Source organism: Monomorium pharaonis, chromosome 1 (genome assembly GCF_013373865.1).
Source record: "Monomorium pharaonis isolate MP-MQ-018 chromosome 1, ASM1337386v2, whole genome shotgun sequence".
NCBI lineage: Eukaryota > Metazoa > Arthropoda > Insecta > Hymenoptera > Formicidae > Monomorium > Monomorium pharaonis.
The window spans coordinates 21265864-21285661 of record NC_050467.1 but is presented as its reverse complement, the minus strand read 5'-3'; the positions used below and the strand labels follow the sequence as shown (position 1 = coordinate 21285661).

General features: G+C 30.7%; 3 protein-coding genes and 1 long non-coding RNA gene across 4 annotated transcripts in view; 2 read left to right on the top strand and 2 right to left on the bottom strand.

Moving 5' to 3' along the window:
- The window catches only part of LOC105837599 (protein unc-13 homolog 4B), a 33173-nt gene extending 31309 nt beyond the window's left edge, over positions 1 to 1864 (bottom strand). Inside the window, exons 1-2 of the mRNA XM_012682506.3 lie at positions 1724 to 1864; positions 363 to 516 (exon numbers count right to left, since the gene is read on the bottom strand). Of these exons, the coding sequence (XP_012537960.2) occupies positions 363 to 516; positions 1724 to 1751 (182 nt within the window). The 5' untranslated portion in view covers positions 1752 to 1864. The remainder of the gene's footprint in view (positions 1 to 362; positions 517 to 1723) is intronic.
- A 3594-nt stretch (positions 1865 to 5458) lies between these two features.
- On the top strand, positions 5459 to 8960 carry LOC105838400. Its single transcript, XM_028192200.2, has 2 exons — positions 5459 to 7312; positions 8125 to 8960. Exons 1-2 carry the CDS (start codon positions 6376 to 6378, stop codon positions 8454 to 8456), a joined length of 1269 nt encoding a protein of 422 aa, XP_028048001.2. The 5' UTR covers positions 5459 to 6375; the 3' UTR covers positions 8457 to 8960.
- LOC105838399 lies at positions 8355 to 13108 on the top strand. Its single transcript, XM_012683943.3, has 6 exons — positions 8355 to 8384; positions 9182 to 9346; positions 9625 to 9941; positions 10355 to 10619; positions 11042 to 11373; positions 11689 to 13108. The coding sequence occupies exons 2-6, from the start codon at positions 9189 to 9191 to the stop codon at positions 12003 to 12005; spliced, it is 1389 nt and encodes a 462-aa protein (XP_012539397.2). The 5' UTR covers positions 8355 to 8384; positions 9182 to 9188; the 3' UTR covers positions 12006 to 13108.
- A 1581-nt stretch (positions 13109 to 14689) lies between these two features.
- On the bottom strand, positions 14690 to 17996 carry LOC118645896. The gene is made up of 2 exons (XR_004963538.1): positions 16598 to 17996; positions 14690 to 15374 (listed from the first exon to the last, which is right to left on the bottom strand). It is a non-coding gene; the product is annotated as an uncharacterized LOC118645896 (long non-coding RNA).
- Between the last annotated feature and the right edge of the window lie 1802 nt (positions 17997 to 19798).

Sequence of the window (19798 nt, the reverse complement as noted above, 5' to 3'; positions counted from 1 at the left end):
ACACACACACACCATAGAAGTATTTCGAGGAAAATTAATATTAATTATATTCATGGAACCACAAGTTAAATACAAATTCACATGTCGTTATTACGGAGAAATTCAATTAACCTTACTTGACTCCGCAAAAGTCGACCGGTACATGTGACACACAATAATGAAGAAATCTAAATACTTTAAGTACTAGTTTTTAAATTATATATTTTTCTTAGTAAACAGTAAATAAAAGGAATTTTACTATAGAAATATAATTTGTTAATTTGAAATATTTACGAAATTTAAATAATCTTAGTAATCGTAAATTTAACTTTTCTTTTAGTATCCGAAATGGTATAATTAAAACACTTCCATATAAAACTTACTCTATGGTGGACAAAGCTAGCAACTCTCGCATTGATCTCTGCGGCGGGTTTTGTCTTCTTTCGATATAATCTTCCTCACTTTTTTTGGTACGTCTCCAAAAAATCCAGAAAGACATGACGGATGAAATCCGAGCAAGATGTTGAGTGTTTTTGACTGTAATATTTCACAATATTTTACACTATAGGGAAACCCGAATAAAATGTGCGTGCATGTCAGGAAATCGATCTTACGCGTTACGCAAACGTATGGCTACTGACAACGTAGAATACTGCGCTTATGTAGGAAAATCTGCCTGTGTAGATCGTGAGATAAGATAATTATTCGCATAGTGCTCTCTAACATATAGATGTTAATTACTGATCTCGACGTAACAAAAACCGCAATAACGTAACGAAGTAACATAACGTAACATAGTCATCAATTATGGACGATTGAAAAATATAAATACACCTTGATAAAATCATTTTAGTATTGCAAATAAAATTATATTTTTTAAGATTTTGTAATATTTTTTGTATACAAAAAACTATTGCAATAGTTTTTTATATAATAGATAATTTTATTTAATATATATGCATACATTACATAGTAATATTATTATTATATAAACAACGTATTTAATTTTACGAGAGAAAGTTTTTGTTCATAATCTATTATATTGCTATCGCCTTTTTTTATCTCCACAAGTTGTATCTTGTTATATTTTCTTTTTTCTTGTTTTATCTGGTAAAATTTTTATTACAATGCTTTTAGCTAATAAAAGTTTGAAACTTTGCTTGATTTTCATTTAAATTACTGTTTGTTACTAAATTTTGCGATTTAGTAGTAAACTAATATAGCTGCAATAAGTAATTAATAATGAAAGTAATGTGTGTGACAAAGAATCAATGAAGATTAACAATTATATCGCACATATTACTTAACTCATTAATATATTCTTTTGTATAATATAATGTATATAATTATTAATAATTTTAAGTAATGAATGTTTAATTATTATAAATTAGGTAGATTTTTTTTTCTAAATAAAGATAATTTTGTATCGCTGAAAAGAACATGGAATTATTTATACAAGGTTTTTAACTAATAGCTATTTTATTTTAATTAAAATTCATTTTTAACAATATATAAATTTGTAATATTTACAATAGAGTTAATGATATGTCAGAATTATAACAATTAATTATTCAATTAATTTTTAAAAGCTTAGAGTGATTCATTTATTCTCATTTCTGAATATTTTTGAAACGAATAATTCTCTCATCGTTTCCTTACGCAGTTCTTCGTAAAACTGCGCATAATTTTCATTCGCGTAATGAAACGTTAACTAGTACATCATTAAAAACGAGCACACGCTTACCGCCTTTCTTGCTCGATGACACTATCATCTGTCCGAAATTATCTCCTTTACGCTTAAGGAGCTCGACTCATCCTGCGCTCCGGAATCATCCGGTATATCCTTGCCGTTCGCGTTTTCACCCTCGTTTTCAGTGGATTCCGGGCAGAAAGCTCGGTCGGCTGGATTCACGGGGGTGGATTGAGACATGTCGGGGTGTGGCCGGGCCCAGGGATTAACCCCTGCTGACAGCCAATCATATCCGAGACAGCCCCACCAAGCGGATGACTACGAAACCCGGCTGAAACTGTCGCACTCCCTCGCCGTCCCTCGCAACAACCCCCACCGCTAATTGCCTTGGCTTTAATATCGCATGTGGAATGAAAGCCAGAGAAGGAAGATGAGGAGGAGGAGGAGGAGGAGGAGGAGGAGAAGAAGGTAGAGGAGGAGGTAGAAGAGGAAGAGGAGGTAGTGGCAGCAAGGCGGTGAAGAGGGACCAGGGAGGATGGCAGTGTCGGTTGTAAGGCAACAGAATGCTGTAGAGTCCAGGAAGGGAGAGACTGCTTTGTATGTGTCGATCGCAATACCTACGTTCCTAGGCTGTTCAGAGTGGAAGGGTGGAAGAGGGATGCGTATGGTATTATGCGTTCATGAATTTTATACTCGTGTTCGCGCCTATGCGACAGCAATCGCACGACTAAGCTGTAGATCATTCCCTGTACGAATTCAATTTGGGAACAATAGCTAGTGCAGCTACTATTTACCATCGAAGTTGATATTTAGTTAGTTAATGATCCTCTCTATATCGCGATCAGTAAGTATCGTGAATTGGAATTAGTTTCCGCAGTTGATAGATTTACCGAGCCGATCAATGATTGATGCGAATAATGTGAGGACTTCATAGACACGAGAGTCAATTCTAGTCATCACTGGATCAATGACATTTTAAAATACAGCCTGATTTTTTAATTGTTAGTAAAATTTAAAATCCCTTGAATTTGCATATTATCTACAGTAAACAATGTTTTATTAAATTCTTTAACTTTAATTCTTTAATTTTAATGTTTCTTTTATCTTTCCGAAATCAATTATCTGTACATAATGTAAATAAGTTATGCATAGATAATTGTTTTTCTTGTTAATTGTTTTATCAGCTCAAGAAGCACAAAAATATATGCAAAAAGTTTTTAAAAAATTTTAATACTTTAATAAAAACAACTACGTGTTTTGTAAAATAAAGAATTAAACAAAATTTTAGTTAGTTTAATTTATTTTATCAAGCATTTAATCTGTCTGCATATCGAACTGAATTCGTTGAAGTGAATAGAAGTCTTGCCTGATCGTCTTTGTCTTATACGTTGGCTCGTAAGGGTGGCTCTTATAAAGCGGAGCAATTATCCGGGTAAAATACTCCATGAAATTTCCGTGATAAATTTCAGGCTGTAATAAGGGTGAGTCGCAAGTCATTTGGGCGGCGATCAAGAGGGTGGGTATCGAGCTTCAATAGAAATTCTTTTGGACCCCCACTCTACGTTACGGGCTACCATTTAATTTATTCATTTGTCGCCAATTTCATTCGACCTTGCTTCTGTATCCCCTCGAGAACTTTACCTAAAAACTGATAATTACCAGACTAGGGTGAACGATGTGAAAATAAGACACCGAACAAATTAACCAGATGTTGTACGTTTTTTTATTTTTTAAAAATTTCATGCAAATATAATTTTTGTCTTTAAAAAGATATTATTGCATAAATTAAAAAATACTATTATATATATATATATATATATATATATATGTGCTAATATAAATATATATAAATTATTATATAAATTAAAATAAAACATGATAAATTTGAAATAAGCAGTAAATTTCTTTAATACACATAACAATACACTTATTTTTTTATATATGTAAAAAAGTTTCATTTATGTAATATATAATTTTTACTCATTTTAATATAAAATTATAAAATACATAAATAGTCTTTTAAATAAATAATAAAACAATTCATAGGTAAGTTTATCTATAATAAATATACGCTGCAAGTATGAACCGGTTTGTAGAATAGTTAGAGAATAGCTTAAAAGTTGTGTATAAATTTAGAATTTATAGCTTAATCTTAACTTTATAATGGCTTTTCGAGGGTAAAACTTTTATTACAGATATTACTCATGCGTACAGATACTTTATTAAAGATGGAACATCTAAATTTATTAATGATACATGCATTGTTAATAATATGCATTTAATTGCTTATAGAATACTAAATTTTTTATTTGCGTAAAAAAAGCTTTATAGAAAAACTCATAATTATAAAATAAATCGTATAATATCCAACGATTTTCTTATGTTATGTCTTACGTTATGTGTATATTAGTTATATCAGCAAATATACAACAAATAATATGTGTAATAATATATAATAAAAATATAATTAATAAGATTTTTTAAATTAATCTTTTTTTCTTTGACTTTAAATAAAATACTATATATGTATATTATTAAATTGACATATTGTCATATCGACAAGAAGATAAGATTGTGCATGCATGAAGTCAACATGTATAAAACCTCGACATAATTAAGCTCCTGCCCTCTTGTGTAACCTCCTTAGAGGTTTTCCAAGGTACTGAAATTCCCGCATACCCGTCAACGTCTAATGAGGGGATTGTGGATGAAGTTTCAGATTGGCATGAAGCAATTAAGGAAGACTTATTTACCTCGACATCTTTAGAATATATTAATAACGCTGATCGTAATTTAAATCTTAATTTAATGTTACAAGAAAACTCGATTAATATAAATATAAATTTGGCAAAATTTTTTTCTTTTATCATTTGAAGAATACTTTACACTTTTATTTTAGATTAATATTTTAAAATGTAATTGTTTTGCTGTGAAAGGAAAAATAAAAAAAAATAAAAAATTTTTTACATTATAATCTACTCTTAATATATAATTTTCATCAATTTCAAAAGTTAAATTATAAAATATACAAAAATAAATCGCAAATACAACTTATTTTTATTATAAATCATAAATATATCTCATGTACAGATATTCTGTCAACAAAAATTACGTTTTGACATTTTAACATTTTTTTTCGTATCAGTTTTCTCTAATTAATTTATGTTCATTATAATATTACCATCTTCATTTAATTAGCTTAAGAATTCCCCGAGTCAGCGGGAAATTTCGTAAGATAAATTGCGCGAAATTCCTCCCAATAATCCATAGCGAGTGAACTCTTCGATGTTGAAGACTATCTCAATTCAAGACGAGATAAGAAAGATCATCCGAACAAAATTAAACTACCTCATCATCATTAGGACCTAATTACTGGAAGGTCTTGGACGCGGATGACATCGCTGACGAGCGGCCGAAGCAAGGCGCTAACTACGTTCACGCACGCGCTCATCTTCGTCTCCACAGATACGCTTTCTGAGAAGCCTGGTGGTGTCGGTATCAGCATCTTCAAGTAAGCTTCACGGTCTAGGCGAAAGCTTATTAATGGGTGCTTGCTAGGAGGGACGGGGGGTGCTTTCGCAGGACGACGGCGAGGAAGAACGGGTTGCAAGTCGGCGGAGGTGGATGCTGGCTAGATAGCTCGAGGTAGAGGGTAGAAAAAAGTAACAGACTCCCCGCAAATAACCCCCACGGTGCTCATGGTAGGCGTGTCCTGGACAGGGGGTGATGGCAGGATCCGGCCAACCAGGATCCGGCGACGACGCGCGCCCCGGCCTTCTCTCGTCGAATGAAAAAATATTGACCGTACGAGGGGGTATCCTGCGGTCCATTTGGGGGTTGCGGAGGTGAAACATAACGGTCGACTGATTGTTAGGAGCAGCGGGCGGGCAAGGAGGGTTATGAGGCGGCGGGTGAATACCCTCCTCGTCACGTACGGGATCATTAGTTGGATATCCTTGGTCCCGTTGGCCAACCCTATCCGATAGCGGTGATCCTCGTGCTTGACATCATTATCCTTGGATGCTGCGGAGCGCCAACGCAATCCGATCATACTTCGTCGCGGGCGCCTTCATAGTTTGATCTTTTCGATACTGCTTCTCGCACTTTTGCCTCTTCTTTGCCTTTATTTCCGTTTTGTTTGTATTTATCTAACGTTGTCTCCTGGCAATTCAACAACTTACTCATTCAATAATTCTGCGAAAGTTGTGACAGTGCGCGAAGTTGTTTGTAATAAGATAATAACTAATCGTAATCAACTTAATTGTTATGGTGATCTAGTGACTTTCGACTTCGACATTGTGGATTGCGAGGAATTGTGAAGGGTAAGCTGATGTGATTAAAGAATGGCATAATTCGGTTGATAAAAAACACATAATGAATTAATTTCTAAATACAACTTTGAATAACTCTGGCAGTGATAAATAGAATTGATGACTATGGTGAAGAAGAAAAATTGATTGGATATATTTTTAATTGACTATCGTTTGTACGGAAAGAATTGGTGATAAGTGTTTACGCGTAAATAACAAAACGTTCTGAAAACAATTTTAATTTCTTTGTTGTATTTGATTGTTTTCTTTAAGAATACATTAATATCTGTGTTAAATAACGAAGAAAATTAATATTAATCATTTCCCGACGGCTATATAATTGGGCAGTATTCAGAAAAAATATTGAAATATAATAAGTCTTATAAACATTTCAAAATGGAGACGAGCGATCCGTCGGGTAGACTAACAACTGAAGACTTATCGGATTGCATAAGTGATAGCAGTCATTCGGAATCTCAATTAAGAGCATTTCAAAATTATGAACGGATCAAGGAGTTAAATCTATCCATTGATAAAACTAAAGAAGATACATCGACAGAACCAAAGGATTTTCATCTTAATCTTGAAAGCGGCGATAGAACGTCTCTTCGATTCAATGAGTTTTCCTGCGAAAACTCAACTAGAAATCTGGCTATGACGTTGAATAAAACCAAGGATTTTGGTTTCTCTACGAATAATTTGACTGAGATTAATTATCCGCTGGATAGATCAAACGAGAATGAGGAATCGGCTGACGCTGTAACGCTTTGCAGATCAAAAAATTCCAGTGCTAAGAACGTGCTGTTTAATCTGCGTGAAAACAAGCAAAGAAGTCCTCATACGTCGTTATCTTCCTTGGACAGGTACAGCAAGGATCTCAACTTTGTAGTGGAAAAGGAAATGAAGGACTTTGGTTTACTCAAGAACTACAATCTCGATCGTATGAAAGAGTTTAATTTTTCTCTGGACAGAATGAGGGACACTCACATTAGCAGTCTGGCCCTCGAAAGATTGCGTGGTGGCGCCGGCCTGCTGGAAAATTCGAGCATGCTGGATCACAAAGAATTCAGGAACTTGCAAGTACAGCCGAGGAATTCCGATCTCGAAGCCATAGCTTTGGAGCGCATGAGACGCTCGCATTTGCTTGGCACGGAATTGTCCGCACAAAATTTGTCGACGCAAGTGCCACACTCGCACTCGATTACGCACATGCAGCATTCTCAACAACAACAGCAACAACAAGCGAAGTCCTTTACCATCGACGCGATTCTGGGTCTAAGGAATAATCAGCGAGAAAAACGAAGTCAACAACAACAATACAGAAAGCATCAAGGTATTTTAAATATTTTATTTAACATTTAACATTTTCTATAACACATTTTACATTTCTAATGTTATTTTTCATAACATTTATTAGTGATGATAAAAATTTTCTAATAAACAAGCAAGCAAATGTGTAAGAATATATAAGAATAACATTTTAAATAAGTTTATATAATATTGAAACGTAACTATAATAATTGATGAAATTATTACTTTATTAAAATTAGAATTTCAATTAAAATAAAAATCATAATTTAAATTTAAAGCAAAATTCTTTTGAAACAATATTATAAAGAGATTGAAACTTATAAAGAAATAACAATATTTTACTTTAAAAATAAGAAACGTATTAAAAATTTTAATGGACTGTTATATATGTAATATTTGTTATTCAATTTAAAAAAAAAACAATTGAAAAGTTATGCATGTATTGTATACTATATGATAATTGCATTGAAATAACTAACTTCAGATAAATTTTAGTTTCCACCAGTGTCAAATATCTAAATTTTTAATGTCAAAAAAGCAGTTTCAAAATAGCATTGAGAATTTCTAAATTCTAAATACAGGTACATATATACTCTGTCTTATACATTTCCTAAAATATCAATATAACATATTTTTAGAAATTTTTCAACCGATTACGTTTAAACCATGTGTATAATTTAACCTTTTTATGAAATATTTATAACACATATTGTATTTTATATAGTTTTTGGAGTTTTTAATTAGGTTCTTGTCTCATTATTCAATTTCGTTGTAGCAAACGTAAATATTTATTATTATTATTATTCTACATATGGTTACTTACTATTTTCTTAGGTCAAGAAAGCTCAACAAAAAACGGCAGTTCGAGTTCCAGTTCTGGTGGGGGCGGCAAAGTAAAAAGGGTGCGAACAATTTTTACGGCGGAACAATTGGAACGTCTGGAGGGTGAATTTGCACGTCAGCAATACATGGTGGGCCCCGAAAGATTATATTTGGCTCACGCACTTCGATTGACTGAGGCCCAAGTCAAGGTTTGGTTCCAGAATCGTCGTATCAAGTGGCGAAAATTACATCACGAACAACAAAGTCAGAGAGTACATGAGTTTCAGCGTACATTAAATTCTTCGTTAGAGCACGAAGACAGCAACGAAACCGACAAATGGTGAAACAGAAAACCACGATCTATGCGCTTCTAGATCGTGATTGTCACCTCGTTCCTTCTTCCTGCTCTCCCTTTTCGTTATCCGGAAACCGAGAAGTTATTCTATACAGATGTAGTTATAGATAAGATTTCAAATGTGCAATTGTTAATCTCCTGAAGAAGTCATTTTTTAATTACTTTTTAAAGAATATTCATGTTCTTTCTTTCTTCACTCTCATCTTTGCGCTAATTATTGTACCAGTCTTAATATTGCACCAGGAAGTTTCAATGTTTTTTGAAGAAATTGTATATGCATTGCAAATAGTGACAAAAAGATTTACTGCAAAAAGATATTATTAATTGTACTAACTAATTTTTTATTTTTTAAAACATTTCTTTCATTAGCTTGCTTCATTAGCTAGCTTAACTTAAAATTTCCAAATCAAACGTACAATATTTTATTTAAAAAAAAAAAAAAATTGTAAATTTACTCGCGTGATCAACAAATTGCTATAAAAATGCAAAGTATACAAATTATACCAAATTTAAACAATTTGACGAAAGAAATAAAATACTAATAAAAAAATTGTGCCACAAAAGCAAAAGTGTAAATAAAAATGTAATAAATAATGAAAAAAGAATTAAGTTTCAAGAAGGTGGAGTGCAAAGTATAAAAAAATTATGAGACATTTAAAAAATCATAAATGTGGAAAGCTTCAATTTTTGACAATGTTTAAATATTTATACAAGCTTTCTGATGAGAATGGAACAAATTAGAAGACATAAGACAAAGTACACTTCGCCAAATACATTTACGTGGTCTGCTAATCAAACCACTAACGCTAGAGTCCCGCCTGATGCATATTGGAAATATACTCAAAGAAGCAATCAAGATGCCACTGATAAAAATACCAGGTAATTTTTAATAAATAACAAAATTTAAAAAAGTGGCTCACATAAAACTTTACATACATGTTTAAAGTCTTTGCTTAAAAATTTTTTGTAACGCCTATGTGCAATGAATTTGTACGAAACGTACAATTTATACAGCATTCGAAGATAAACTTAATACTTAAATTTATGTAAATTTTGATCTACCAATTTTATTAATACACATAATTAAAAAAAAATTTTTAATGCCTTTTATAAACAATTTTATAAAAGTGAATCAAATGCAATTTCATGGTTTTTAGACGTCATCAAAGTCCTATGCCAGACTCAACGGTGAGCTATTATTCTTCTGCAAATTCTTACAAGCCTTCTAAATATAACGCTTATCCATGTTCGACGCATCCGAAAGATCCATCTGCTCTTTATACAGAAGTACCACAGCGATACCAACAAATTACTACAAAATCTAATAGAAATAAAGATCATATTAATAACGTTGCTGTTATAAATAAAGATCGATACAAGACTCAACAAGAAGATGAAAATAATATAGACTATAATGACGAAGAACTAGGAAATTTTACAGAAGATAACTTAGAAGAAGATACTGAAGTGGAAGGTATAAAGTGTGAATATTATTTTATGCTATTTTATGCTAATTTATCTTTGTTTATATAATACTATTATGTTTAAGAAAATATATATTAATATATAAAAATGTATATATATATATATATATATATACACACATTAATAAATTTATATACACTCCAAATATACGTTTAAAAAAATACAAAAAGCTAAATCTAATTTTAATTATTATTACGTTTATAAACGGACAAAAGAGGGAAGAAGAAATATATAAAAATATAGAAAGGAATTAATTATTAACATATCAAGAAGAAAAATTAATTTTTTTAATACAATAAATTTATTTATAGTATAATTGTAAGGGTTTAAAACAATTTAAAACAATCAAATGCACATAACCATTGACTACATTTAGTTTCTTAAAATAAAATGTTTCTATAGCAAAGAATGATCGGTCCCTTCGAAGCAGCAAAAGAGTCGACGAGTCTACCAATAAGGATTATAATGAACAGGAAGCAGACGATGAAATAGATGAAGAATCTGATGCACCTACTGAAACAGAAGCAATGCAACGCAATTCAGTTAAAAAAGAAGCATTACAGCGAGCACAACGAATGCGACTGATTAATCAATTACAAGATCCACATAAAATTCGTTATCCTCAGCAATCTCCAAAACAGTATCAGGCTTATTATTCACCAACAAGGTTTGTAATAAATCTTTAAACATAAAAAATGTTTTACAATTTTCTTTGGTTTAATATCAATAGTAATTAATGTCAAATGATCCTATTTGAAAAAGTAAAATTTCTCTAAGATCAGACATTTATATGAAATAAATATGTTTTATCATGCTCGTCTAATTTGATTAATTCCAATTATTCCAATTTATATTAGTTTAATCGCACTATGACATGGACAGTCCATTCAAAGCTAATAAAGAACTAAATGGATTGTACATGACAAAGTAGCATGAATCAGAATTAGAGGCATGAACGCACATTAAACAGAATATGTTGTAATTAAACAGCTTAATGATAAATTATCTGTATTATGCTTTCGGCTTGATATTCTCTTTAATTATACATCATCGATATGTCAAATTTCTGTGAGGTGCCCATATGATTAGGTATTATCACAACACACCTGATCATGAAACGTTGTCGGAAGAAGATATGTACACGGTTCAAGCATTGAAAAATCCCCCACGAAGATCATTAATGGGTTATCCTCAAAATTGGATTCCACAAAGAAATGCAACAGATCGATATGACACCTTGCTAACTCAGCCGTGTCGTCGAGCATGGACGAGACCAGAAGCAAAGTCTTTTACGGAAGCAGAACTTACTGATAGGAAAAAGTGTAGCCGTTGTGGTAATATCTCAACCAAGAAATTATCAACTTCGAGAAGGGACAATAGGTTCCAGGATAATCCTAATTTCTCGACTAAGACGCACTTTGGTAAGCAAATAATTGGAAAAATACAATAGTATTAAAACAATTGTGATTACACAATGCTATATGTAAATTAATTATATTTATTAGCAATAAATAATCGAAATAATAACCAAAATAATTATATTTGTTATTAATAAGTAATAATAAATAATTTTCACTTTTAATTAATTTCTATTGATTTATTTAATTCTATTACCACACACACACACACACACACACACGCGCGCGCACACGCACACATCTTTTTTTACTCGTCATCATTCATTAATAAATATTCATCAAAATTTATAATACCTTTTAATTCTGTTATTTTTTTAGGCAATGATGCGAAGATACTTGATCAATCCTGGTGCGGCCATTGTAAACCGAATCATCATTTTGAAAGAAATATGGGGCATTATGAAATTCCAACACCGGCTTTGTATTCGATGAAATCACGACGTTCCAGAGATACTAATATACCAATGCATGAAACGTTAGAGAAAAAACATCCAGTAGACGAGATATCGCACGAGTTCGCACGGATGTCGTCCGGATATACCAAAGATACGCCAAACACTTTATATGACAGAACTAGACATTCTGTGCCAACAACACAACCCGCAAATAGAATATCTGCTCGTTACAATACTTAAATATTCTTTTTTAATTTTGTCACTTTTATAAGCCAATGTAAGAGATCAAGAAAATTAGTAAATTATAGATAAAATATAAATAAATTTTCTTTCTATTTAAATTATTTTTAAAAAATATAACATTGTTAGAACATAATAAAACTTGTTCTTTGTCTACACTTTTTACAGTAAACCTTTTAAAACAACTTTGAAAAATAACACTGTGTGTTATAATATGAAATTTTCTGATTATATTAAAAAGAATGATCTTATTATCTTTTGTGAGAGCAAAAAGGTATTTACAAACAAAAAATTTTTAAATTAAATTGCGACTTTTAGATTGTCCTTTACAGAATAGCATTAGATTCTGTAAATGATGATAAATCTGATAAAATATAAAATGATCGAGAATTGAGAGATATGATGAAACAAGAAATAACATTGTACTTCATAACAATCACAAATGCTACAACAATACCTTTATTCTAGTTTCCTTCTACCATTTGTCTAACATATATTTTTGTAACTGTCTTTCAAATCGTGTAGATGTATTCTGTGTAGTGTAATTAAAAAGTTATGCCACAAGGGCATAAAAAAATTAGTTTCGCAATGTACATACAAATTAAATAAAACTGATAGAGTTGATGAAGCGATTTAATATTCTTTTTCTCATTGTAATTTTACAAAGATAAACGTCACTTTATGTCTTTTGGCACTGGCGCACAAAATCTACTGTAAATATGTGATACTATTATATAATTAATTATATGATAGACGTACGCGTACATGTTAAACAGAGAATAAACTCTCAATCTGTACATTAAACATAAATGGTTTAATTAATCCCAAATTAATATCCATACCTAAATTTATGTTATTTTTTATAATTATTTGATATATCTTTATATTTGATATTGATTTTTTTTACAAATGGTGTAAGATAAAATTACAACACAACAAGTATTATTCAATAATAATTTAATATTGTCAAAAAAATTAAATTAGACAAATATATATTTATAATAAAATATATGTGACTACGAAATGTGTAGTAATAATGTAACTGAGAGAAGAATCATCTATATCTTGTATGAGTTTTGAAGTAATTTTTGCTCCGCTCAAAATCGAAAAAGATAGAATAGCAACGAAAAAGAAGAACTTTAATTGAAGAATTTTGTTTTAGATTAATAATGCTTTGTCGCATTTTTATACTGAAAATTTATACTTTATTCAATTATAAACTTAACATTTTTATTATACACATATACATACGCGCGCGCGCATGTGTGTGTGTGTGTCTGTCTGTGTGTATTATTACATTCAGCACATCAGATATATATGTTACTTATCGTAAAAGACGTAATAACAAAAAATTTTAATTTTTACAAATTAATTATTTTGCGCAATATATTGATCATATATCTATAGAAAAAAATAATAAATCTGGAATATATGTGACATATTTTATAAAGTATAAACAATTGGTATAGTTATTAATAGGTATAAATTTCTCAATCTTTTATAATCTTGAGATATTAATAGTTTCAAAAAGAATAAACCATTACTGTACAACCTTATTAGATAAATAAAATTTGTAGAAGATTATTAATACACACATAAATTGCATCAAGCGTACTATTCTCCTATATAAAAATTTGACATGGGTGATGGTTAGTAACTAATATTCGCTCGTTACGCGGGAGCCTCATTGTCACCGTGATAAATTAGCATAGGACCCGTGTCAAAGCATCACAAAAAGCCCTTGATGCACAATCATGTAGACTTCGCCATTACGGAGATACGGAGAAAGATATCAATCAATTCGTAATGCACCATTTTATCACAAATTTCATTTATTCAAAATCAATTAATACGACTGTTATAATATTACTATTATGGAACTCTCTCTATAATTAACATGATCATGTATACTTTAAAAGTCATTATCGGTAAATCACAAATCCTCACATGCATGTGCGTTTAAAATATAAATCAATAAAATAATTTTATTAAAATTATTACCATATGTTTTTCTTTCAGTCCAAAAAGTTTAATCTAAATTTTTAAAAACCATTATATACAAAATCAAATCAGATTTTTTAATGCACTTAAAAAGAATAACGAGCGTCAGCTTTATTCAATATATTTTTTGCCTACCTACTTAATAATAATAAATTTTTTAACTTTGAAATATCGTATGCAAACACATTCTCTAGAAAAAATTTTTTAACCACTATATAGATATGATTTAAAAGATATGTTTTTGACATAAAATAGACTCTTATATACGCAGAATTAGAAATAAAAGAAAGAAATTAAATTATTAAATGTTTTCTATTTTTTGTTTTTTTTTTTTCAGATAAACGAATAATTTAAAAAATTCCTAGAAAGCAGTGAATCGTCGTACAAAGAAGCTCGTGCGTAGATAAAGCTGCACGATGAGATCGAAATCGTCACGAGACGAGAGAGAAGAACGAAGGCGAGATGAGCTTCGATATCTCGCGCTACAACCCTGTGTGAGATGTAAGCTCCGCCTATCCCTCGGTTACAGTGGGACTTGCAAGAGCCCTGCAACCCCCACTTTCCGGTGGAGGGTATCCCAACCCCTGCTCCATCGTCGTTGGCATCCGCGGCATTCCAATTAGCTCGCGAATCAAAAGAGCCCCACTGCCTTTGTGGGGTCTCACCCTACCCAGTAAACTCGCTCGTTCTCTCTCTATCGCCCTATCTCGTTAACCACCCCCTCTCTGTTCGTCTATCTATCCGCCTTGCTATCTGCTTTATCGCACTTTCCATATATTTATCTTTCTGTCTAAATCACTACGCTCATATACGTGCAGTCTTCCACACGGTATTTTACACTTGTTTCATTAGTGGGTAACTGTATCTTTTAGATATAAAATTAAACAAGACTTAAATAATCTGATGCTGTTCATGTATTTATTTTACATTAAAAAATTGTATTATTAAAAACATAATAATAGACATAGAATATATTCATACAAATTGTGCGCAATGTATGTGTGTATGGACAGAAAAATAGGATATTAATAAAATGAAGTAGTACATTGATAATTTGTAATAAATTAATTAAGAGAATTATAAAAATATTTTTTTAGATTATTTAATCGCGCGTTTGTCTTTTTTTATTTATAAAATTAAAATTTTCATTTTCTATGTAAAGTGTCTAAACAAAGTAATAAAAAAATTTTACGCTGTCCTCTCTCAGCTTTCATTGTGTACACAGCTTTTCCTTTTTCTTCGCATTTCTTCCCTCCAGCTCCTTTTGCCCCTTACTGCCCCTCTGCTTATATTTGTTGATCTTTTTACCATTCTCTCTCTCTTACTGAATTGTTTCCTCCTTCTTTGCGTCCTTCGTTCGCAGATGGGCTTTTTAGTGGAATAAAACCAAGCAACATTAAAGAGCGGCAGTTACGAGAGAGTTGAAGGGAAGGTGGATAAGGGGGAGGGAAGGATTAACCGCAGTTTTAATCGTGAACCTTCTTTGACGGACAAAATTCATATAAACGCATGAGCACTTTAGTGAAACGACCAAATTACGTTGGTCGAGTTTAAGTGGTATGCAAATCTTTATAGTTAGTTCAGACATACTGTAAGCTAATCGAATTATTTATAAAACATGCGCATGATTACATGAAACATTTATAAACAATATTAACAATATTCATATAAATAAAATAAAAGAAATTTGTATAAAAGTATTATTCATCTCATTTGATGAGAGAGAGAGAGAGAGAGAGAAAGAGAGAGAGACATGAATGACATTTCTCTCTGTACAATAAAAGAACAAAAAATAACCAAAAAATGAAAGAAATTAAAAAAACATATAAGTATAAATGTTCAAAATTTCCTAAATTTATATATTTAATATGTATGCACTGAGAATTAAAACAGCGATCTTACAAAAGATTCTAAAAAAAATCGCAATATTGCTGAAGTATATTTCAAGACATTCAGAAATGGCAAAGCAGATTTCAATATTCTGGTCGGCCAAATGATAAATTGGTATTGCAAAGCGACTCTCGACGTTTCCCTCAGCGTTTTTACTCAAACAAGCATCCATATACACCAGTCGTTCGGGGTAATTGAAATCGGAGGAAACCGCTCGTGGTGTTTCCCCCGACTCGGTCACGACGAAGCGCAACGCAAATTTTATTACGGCGCGCCTCTATCCACTTCGTTAGATACCACTTTGTTTATCATTCGCGGATATTAAAATCGTCAGTGTCATGTGTATGTGAATGTATATCCAGCATCGTTCCGCGCATTTGCACGAGCACTGACTCTTCAAATTTCCATATTTTCACAACTCACTCCTTTCTCAAATATTAAAATCGATGATTATATTAACGTACATATTTCATTATTAGGTTAATTATAATTCTATATTAATTAAAAAATTAATAATAATTTCTTAATAAATACAAAACATTTTTTCTATATATTTACAATTATTATAAAAATATTAAATTTTTATAAAATAATAAGATAAATATTTTTGTAGTAACTTAAGAATATTTAAAATATTGTAATTTAATTTAATGCAAGAGAGAATTTTACACATTAACGTATGCAAAATAGATTAATCGTACCTTTAATATAAAGCACTACAAAATAATTGACTTGAACACTCATTATGGATAATATATTCCTGCTTAAGATTAAAAAACATTCCTATATTTCTATATTCAAAACACGTAATCTTCACTTTAGCCTACCATTAAATTGTTATCAAATGCGCAAACTCCGAAGTCTGCAAGTTTAAATTCGTGTAGTGATTTGTTCTTTAATAGCAAATTGCAATTAATATCAAGTAAACTTAATTCTTTATATTATCATGAAAGTTATAATTATTTTAATCAACAAACATATTTTCCAACGTTTTCAAAAAATAAACTTAAAAAAGATTAATAACAAATTAGATTTACAAACATAAAATTTAAGTTAATAGAAGTAAAGATGTTTTAGTTAAATTGTCAATTAATTAATTTTAACAATTTCAATGTGTATCGCGCAATACAATTAAAGGACAAAGCGCTTTACAAAACGATTCAAAGATTGCAGAAATCTCGAACGTTTGTACTCCGCTTCAGCATCCAATTAGCGTTGTGGACACAACGAGTGGTCGAGTATAATTTATTACGCGGTGAAATGTCTGGTTACAACTGATTGCAATATTCTTCCCAGATGCGGATGTCTCGCATCGACTAGCATGAGCGATATTCACGTTATTAAGGAATATGTGTGTGTGTGTGTTGTGTGCCTGTGTGTGTAAAGCTTCGTACAAATGTTTTCACAAAGATTGTGCGTAATACGAGCTGTGTTCTGTCATCTGCTGTATTTGCGCATTTGCAGTCATTATCGATATCATAACTTTTTATAATCATTATTGTATCATGCATGTATATAACGAGCCTCAGCGCAAAGCCAAATTATTTAAATAATCTTATTTACACATTGATTACGAGTAATTACAAAATTATAAATATGTCTTGAAATTATTAATATTTTAATTATTTGGTCAAAATTTAATTATTTTAAAATAAAGCTGCTATATAAAGTGTCATATATATGTTATGTAAGCTTAATTACACATGTTCAATAAATTACAAATTTCATTAAACAACATCTTATAAGTAGTATAATAATGAAGTTATTAAATAATTTTATGTACAAACGTTATAATTATTTATATCTATAAACGTATTAATTTAAATATTGAAGTAGAATAAATATAAATGTTTTTATACGTATAACTAAAGTGGTGCTTGTGATTTTGTTCAGCTTTTTGTATTAAAACGTTTCATCGGAATTCCTAAAAAAATGATACAATAAAAATAATATAACACTTTACGAATAACCGTCTATTTATTGGCTAATTGGCTATAAATATATATATCTATACTTTTTAAACATTGCGTTCTAAATACCGCAAGAGAAGTACATTGTTGTATTCCAAATATTATTATATAAATTTGATTTTACATTATCTTCCATATGATTTATTTATTTAATATAATATTAAAAAGAAAAAAAATTTTAAAAAGTAATATTAATATAAAAAAATAAAATGTTCTAAATTATTAAAAAAGTTGAAAAAAATTCTATTTAATCAAAAAATTTTATAAAATGTAAATTTTGTTAAAACATTCTTATTAAAATTTAGGAAAAAAATTTTTAATCATAAAACTACACACAAGATCAATGGCTTACACACATACGCGCGCGCGCACGTGTATATATATATATATATATATATATGTATCTAAAGTTTATTCTTGCGGCAAATAATTGAGATTTGGGGATGTTTGGTATTTTGTTAAATGGGGGTTATGTACACGCGCATTCGTGACTGTCACTAATCATGACCACGAATATACATGCTGTAAAAAGCATAACTGCTATGTGCAGGACGTACGACGGAAGGGAAACGTACGCGCTCGAGGGGCTGCGTACAGGTCGCATTCATAACATCAGACGGAGTAATAAAAGTCAGCACCCTATCCCCGTTGCTTTCTACGCCGCCCTCGTTCTGCCTGGATACCCAGAGGAACGTGGGGCGGAGGGGGGAGGGCGTGGAGATGCGTAGGTGAGTCAAAAAAGCGCAAAGAGGGAGGAACGCTGTGACTCGTATTGTTCGCGCAGGCATGTGATATATTCGTAAAACGTCATTGCACATACATGTCTATGTATATATGTAATATCTGATATTTTCAGATTTATATGTTCACCGAAGAATTTGATGGAATATAACGACTTATGGAGCAAATATTCTGTTGGAATGAAGAAATATATACTTTGTGATTACGCACTAAAGTATATTTAAGAATAATTGTTATTATAATATAATAAACTTTTTGGGATAACATTTAATTTGCATGAAATTAATGCACATGTAAGAAATAAAAATTATATAAAACTTTTATAGAAAGTTTTTTCTTTTATATATGAACGATAACTGAAGGAAGAGGAGGGCGCTTTTACAAATACTTCATAAAATAACGATAGATAGTTTTTGATTAAATTTTATTTAAAAAAAATTAATATAAATATTTCTTTATAATTTATTGTTTATATACCGTTATTTATAGTAAGTATTAATAAATATTGAAAAGATATTATTCAATAAAATAAATATTTTTTAAAAATTACAAATAAAGCGTTTAAAAAAGTCGATTTTTAAAGGCTCGAAAGACATCCTAACACGACCAGTTGGAGGGATGATAATACCCTGACAATCGTACCCCGACAGTCACTTTGTCCCAAATATAATCCCCCTGTTGTAAACCACTTCAGAAGCCACCCTCTCTAGTCGGGTCAAGTGTTTTCTCCCACTAACATGCATCTAGGGTGCCATCGAAAGAATTGCAACTATTTCATTTTGGGACAGATTAGATAGATTAGCGGAGAAGGATGCACAACCGAGCGATATTTAGCGATGTCATCTACGACCAACGACCATAGGGTCAAAGAATATTATTTTTTTCCCTACCTCCCATATACATCGTAATTTCATGATTGGTGTTGAGTTATGTTTGTAATTATAAAATTTTGTAGAGTAGCATTATTGGCCATACATTGCTTTGATTGATTTAAATAATATTTAAATAAGTTTTATATATATAATAAAAATACAGTATAAATTTATATTAATATATTAATAAATTCTCCATAATGTATAACAGCTTATAAATATATCTAAATTTCTTTGTACTTCTAATGTTTCAATTTCTAGAACGAGAAAAGAATTTTAAAGACTTTTTTGAGACATTTATTTCTTCAATAAAATATTA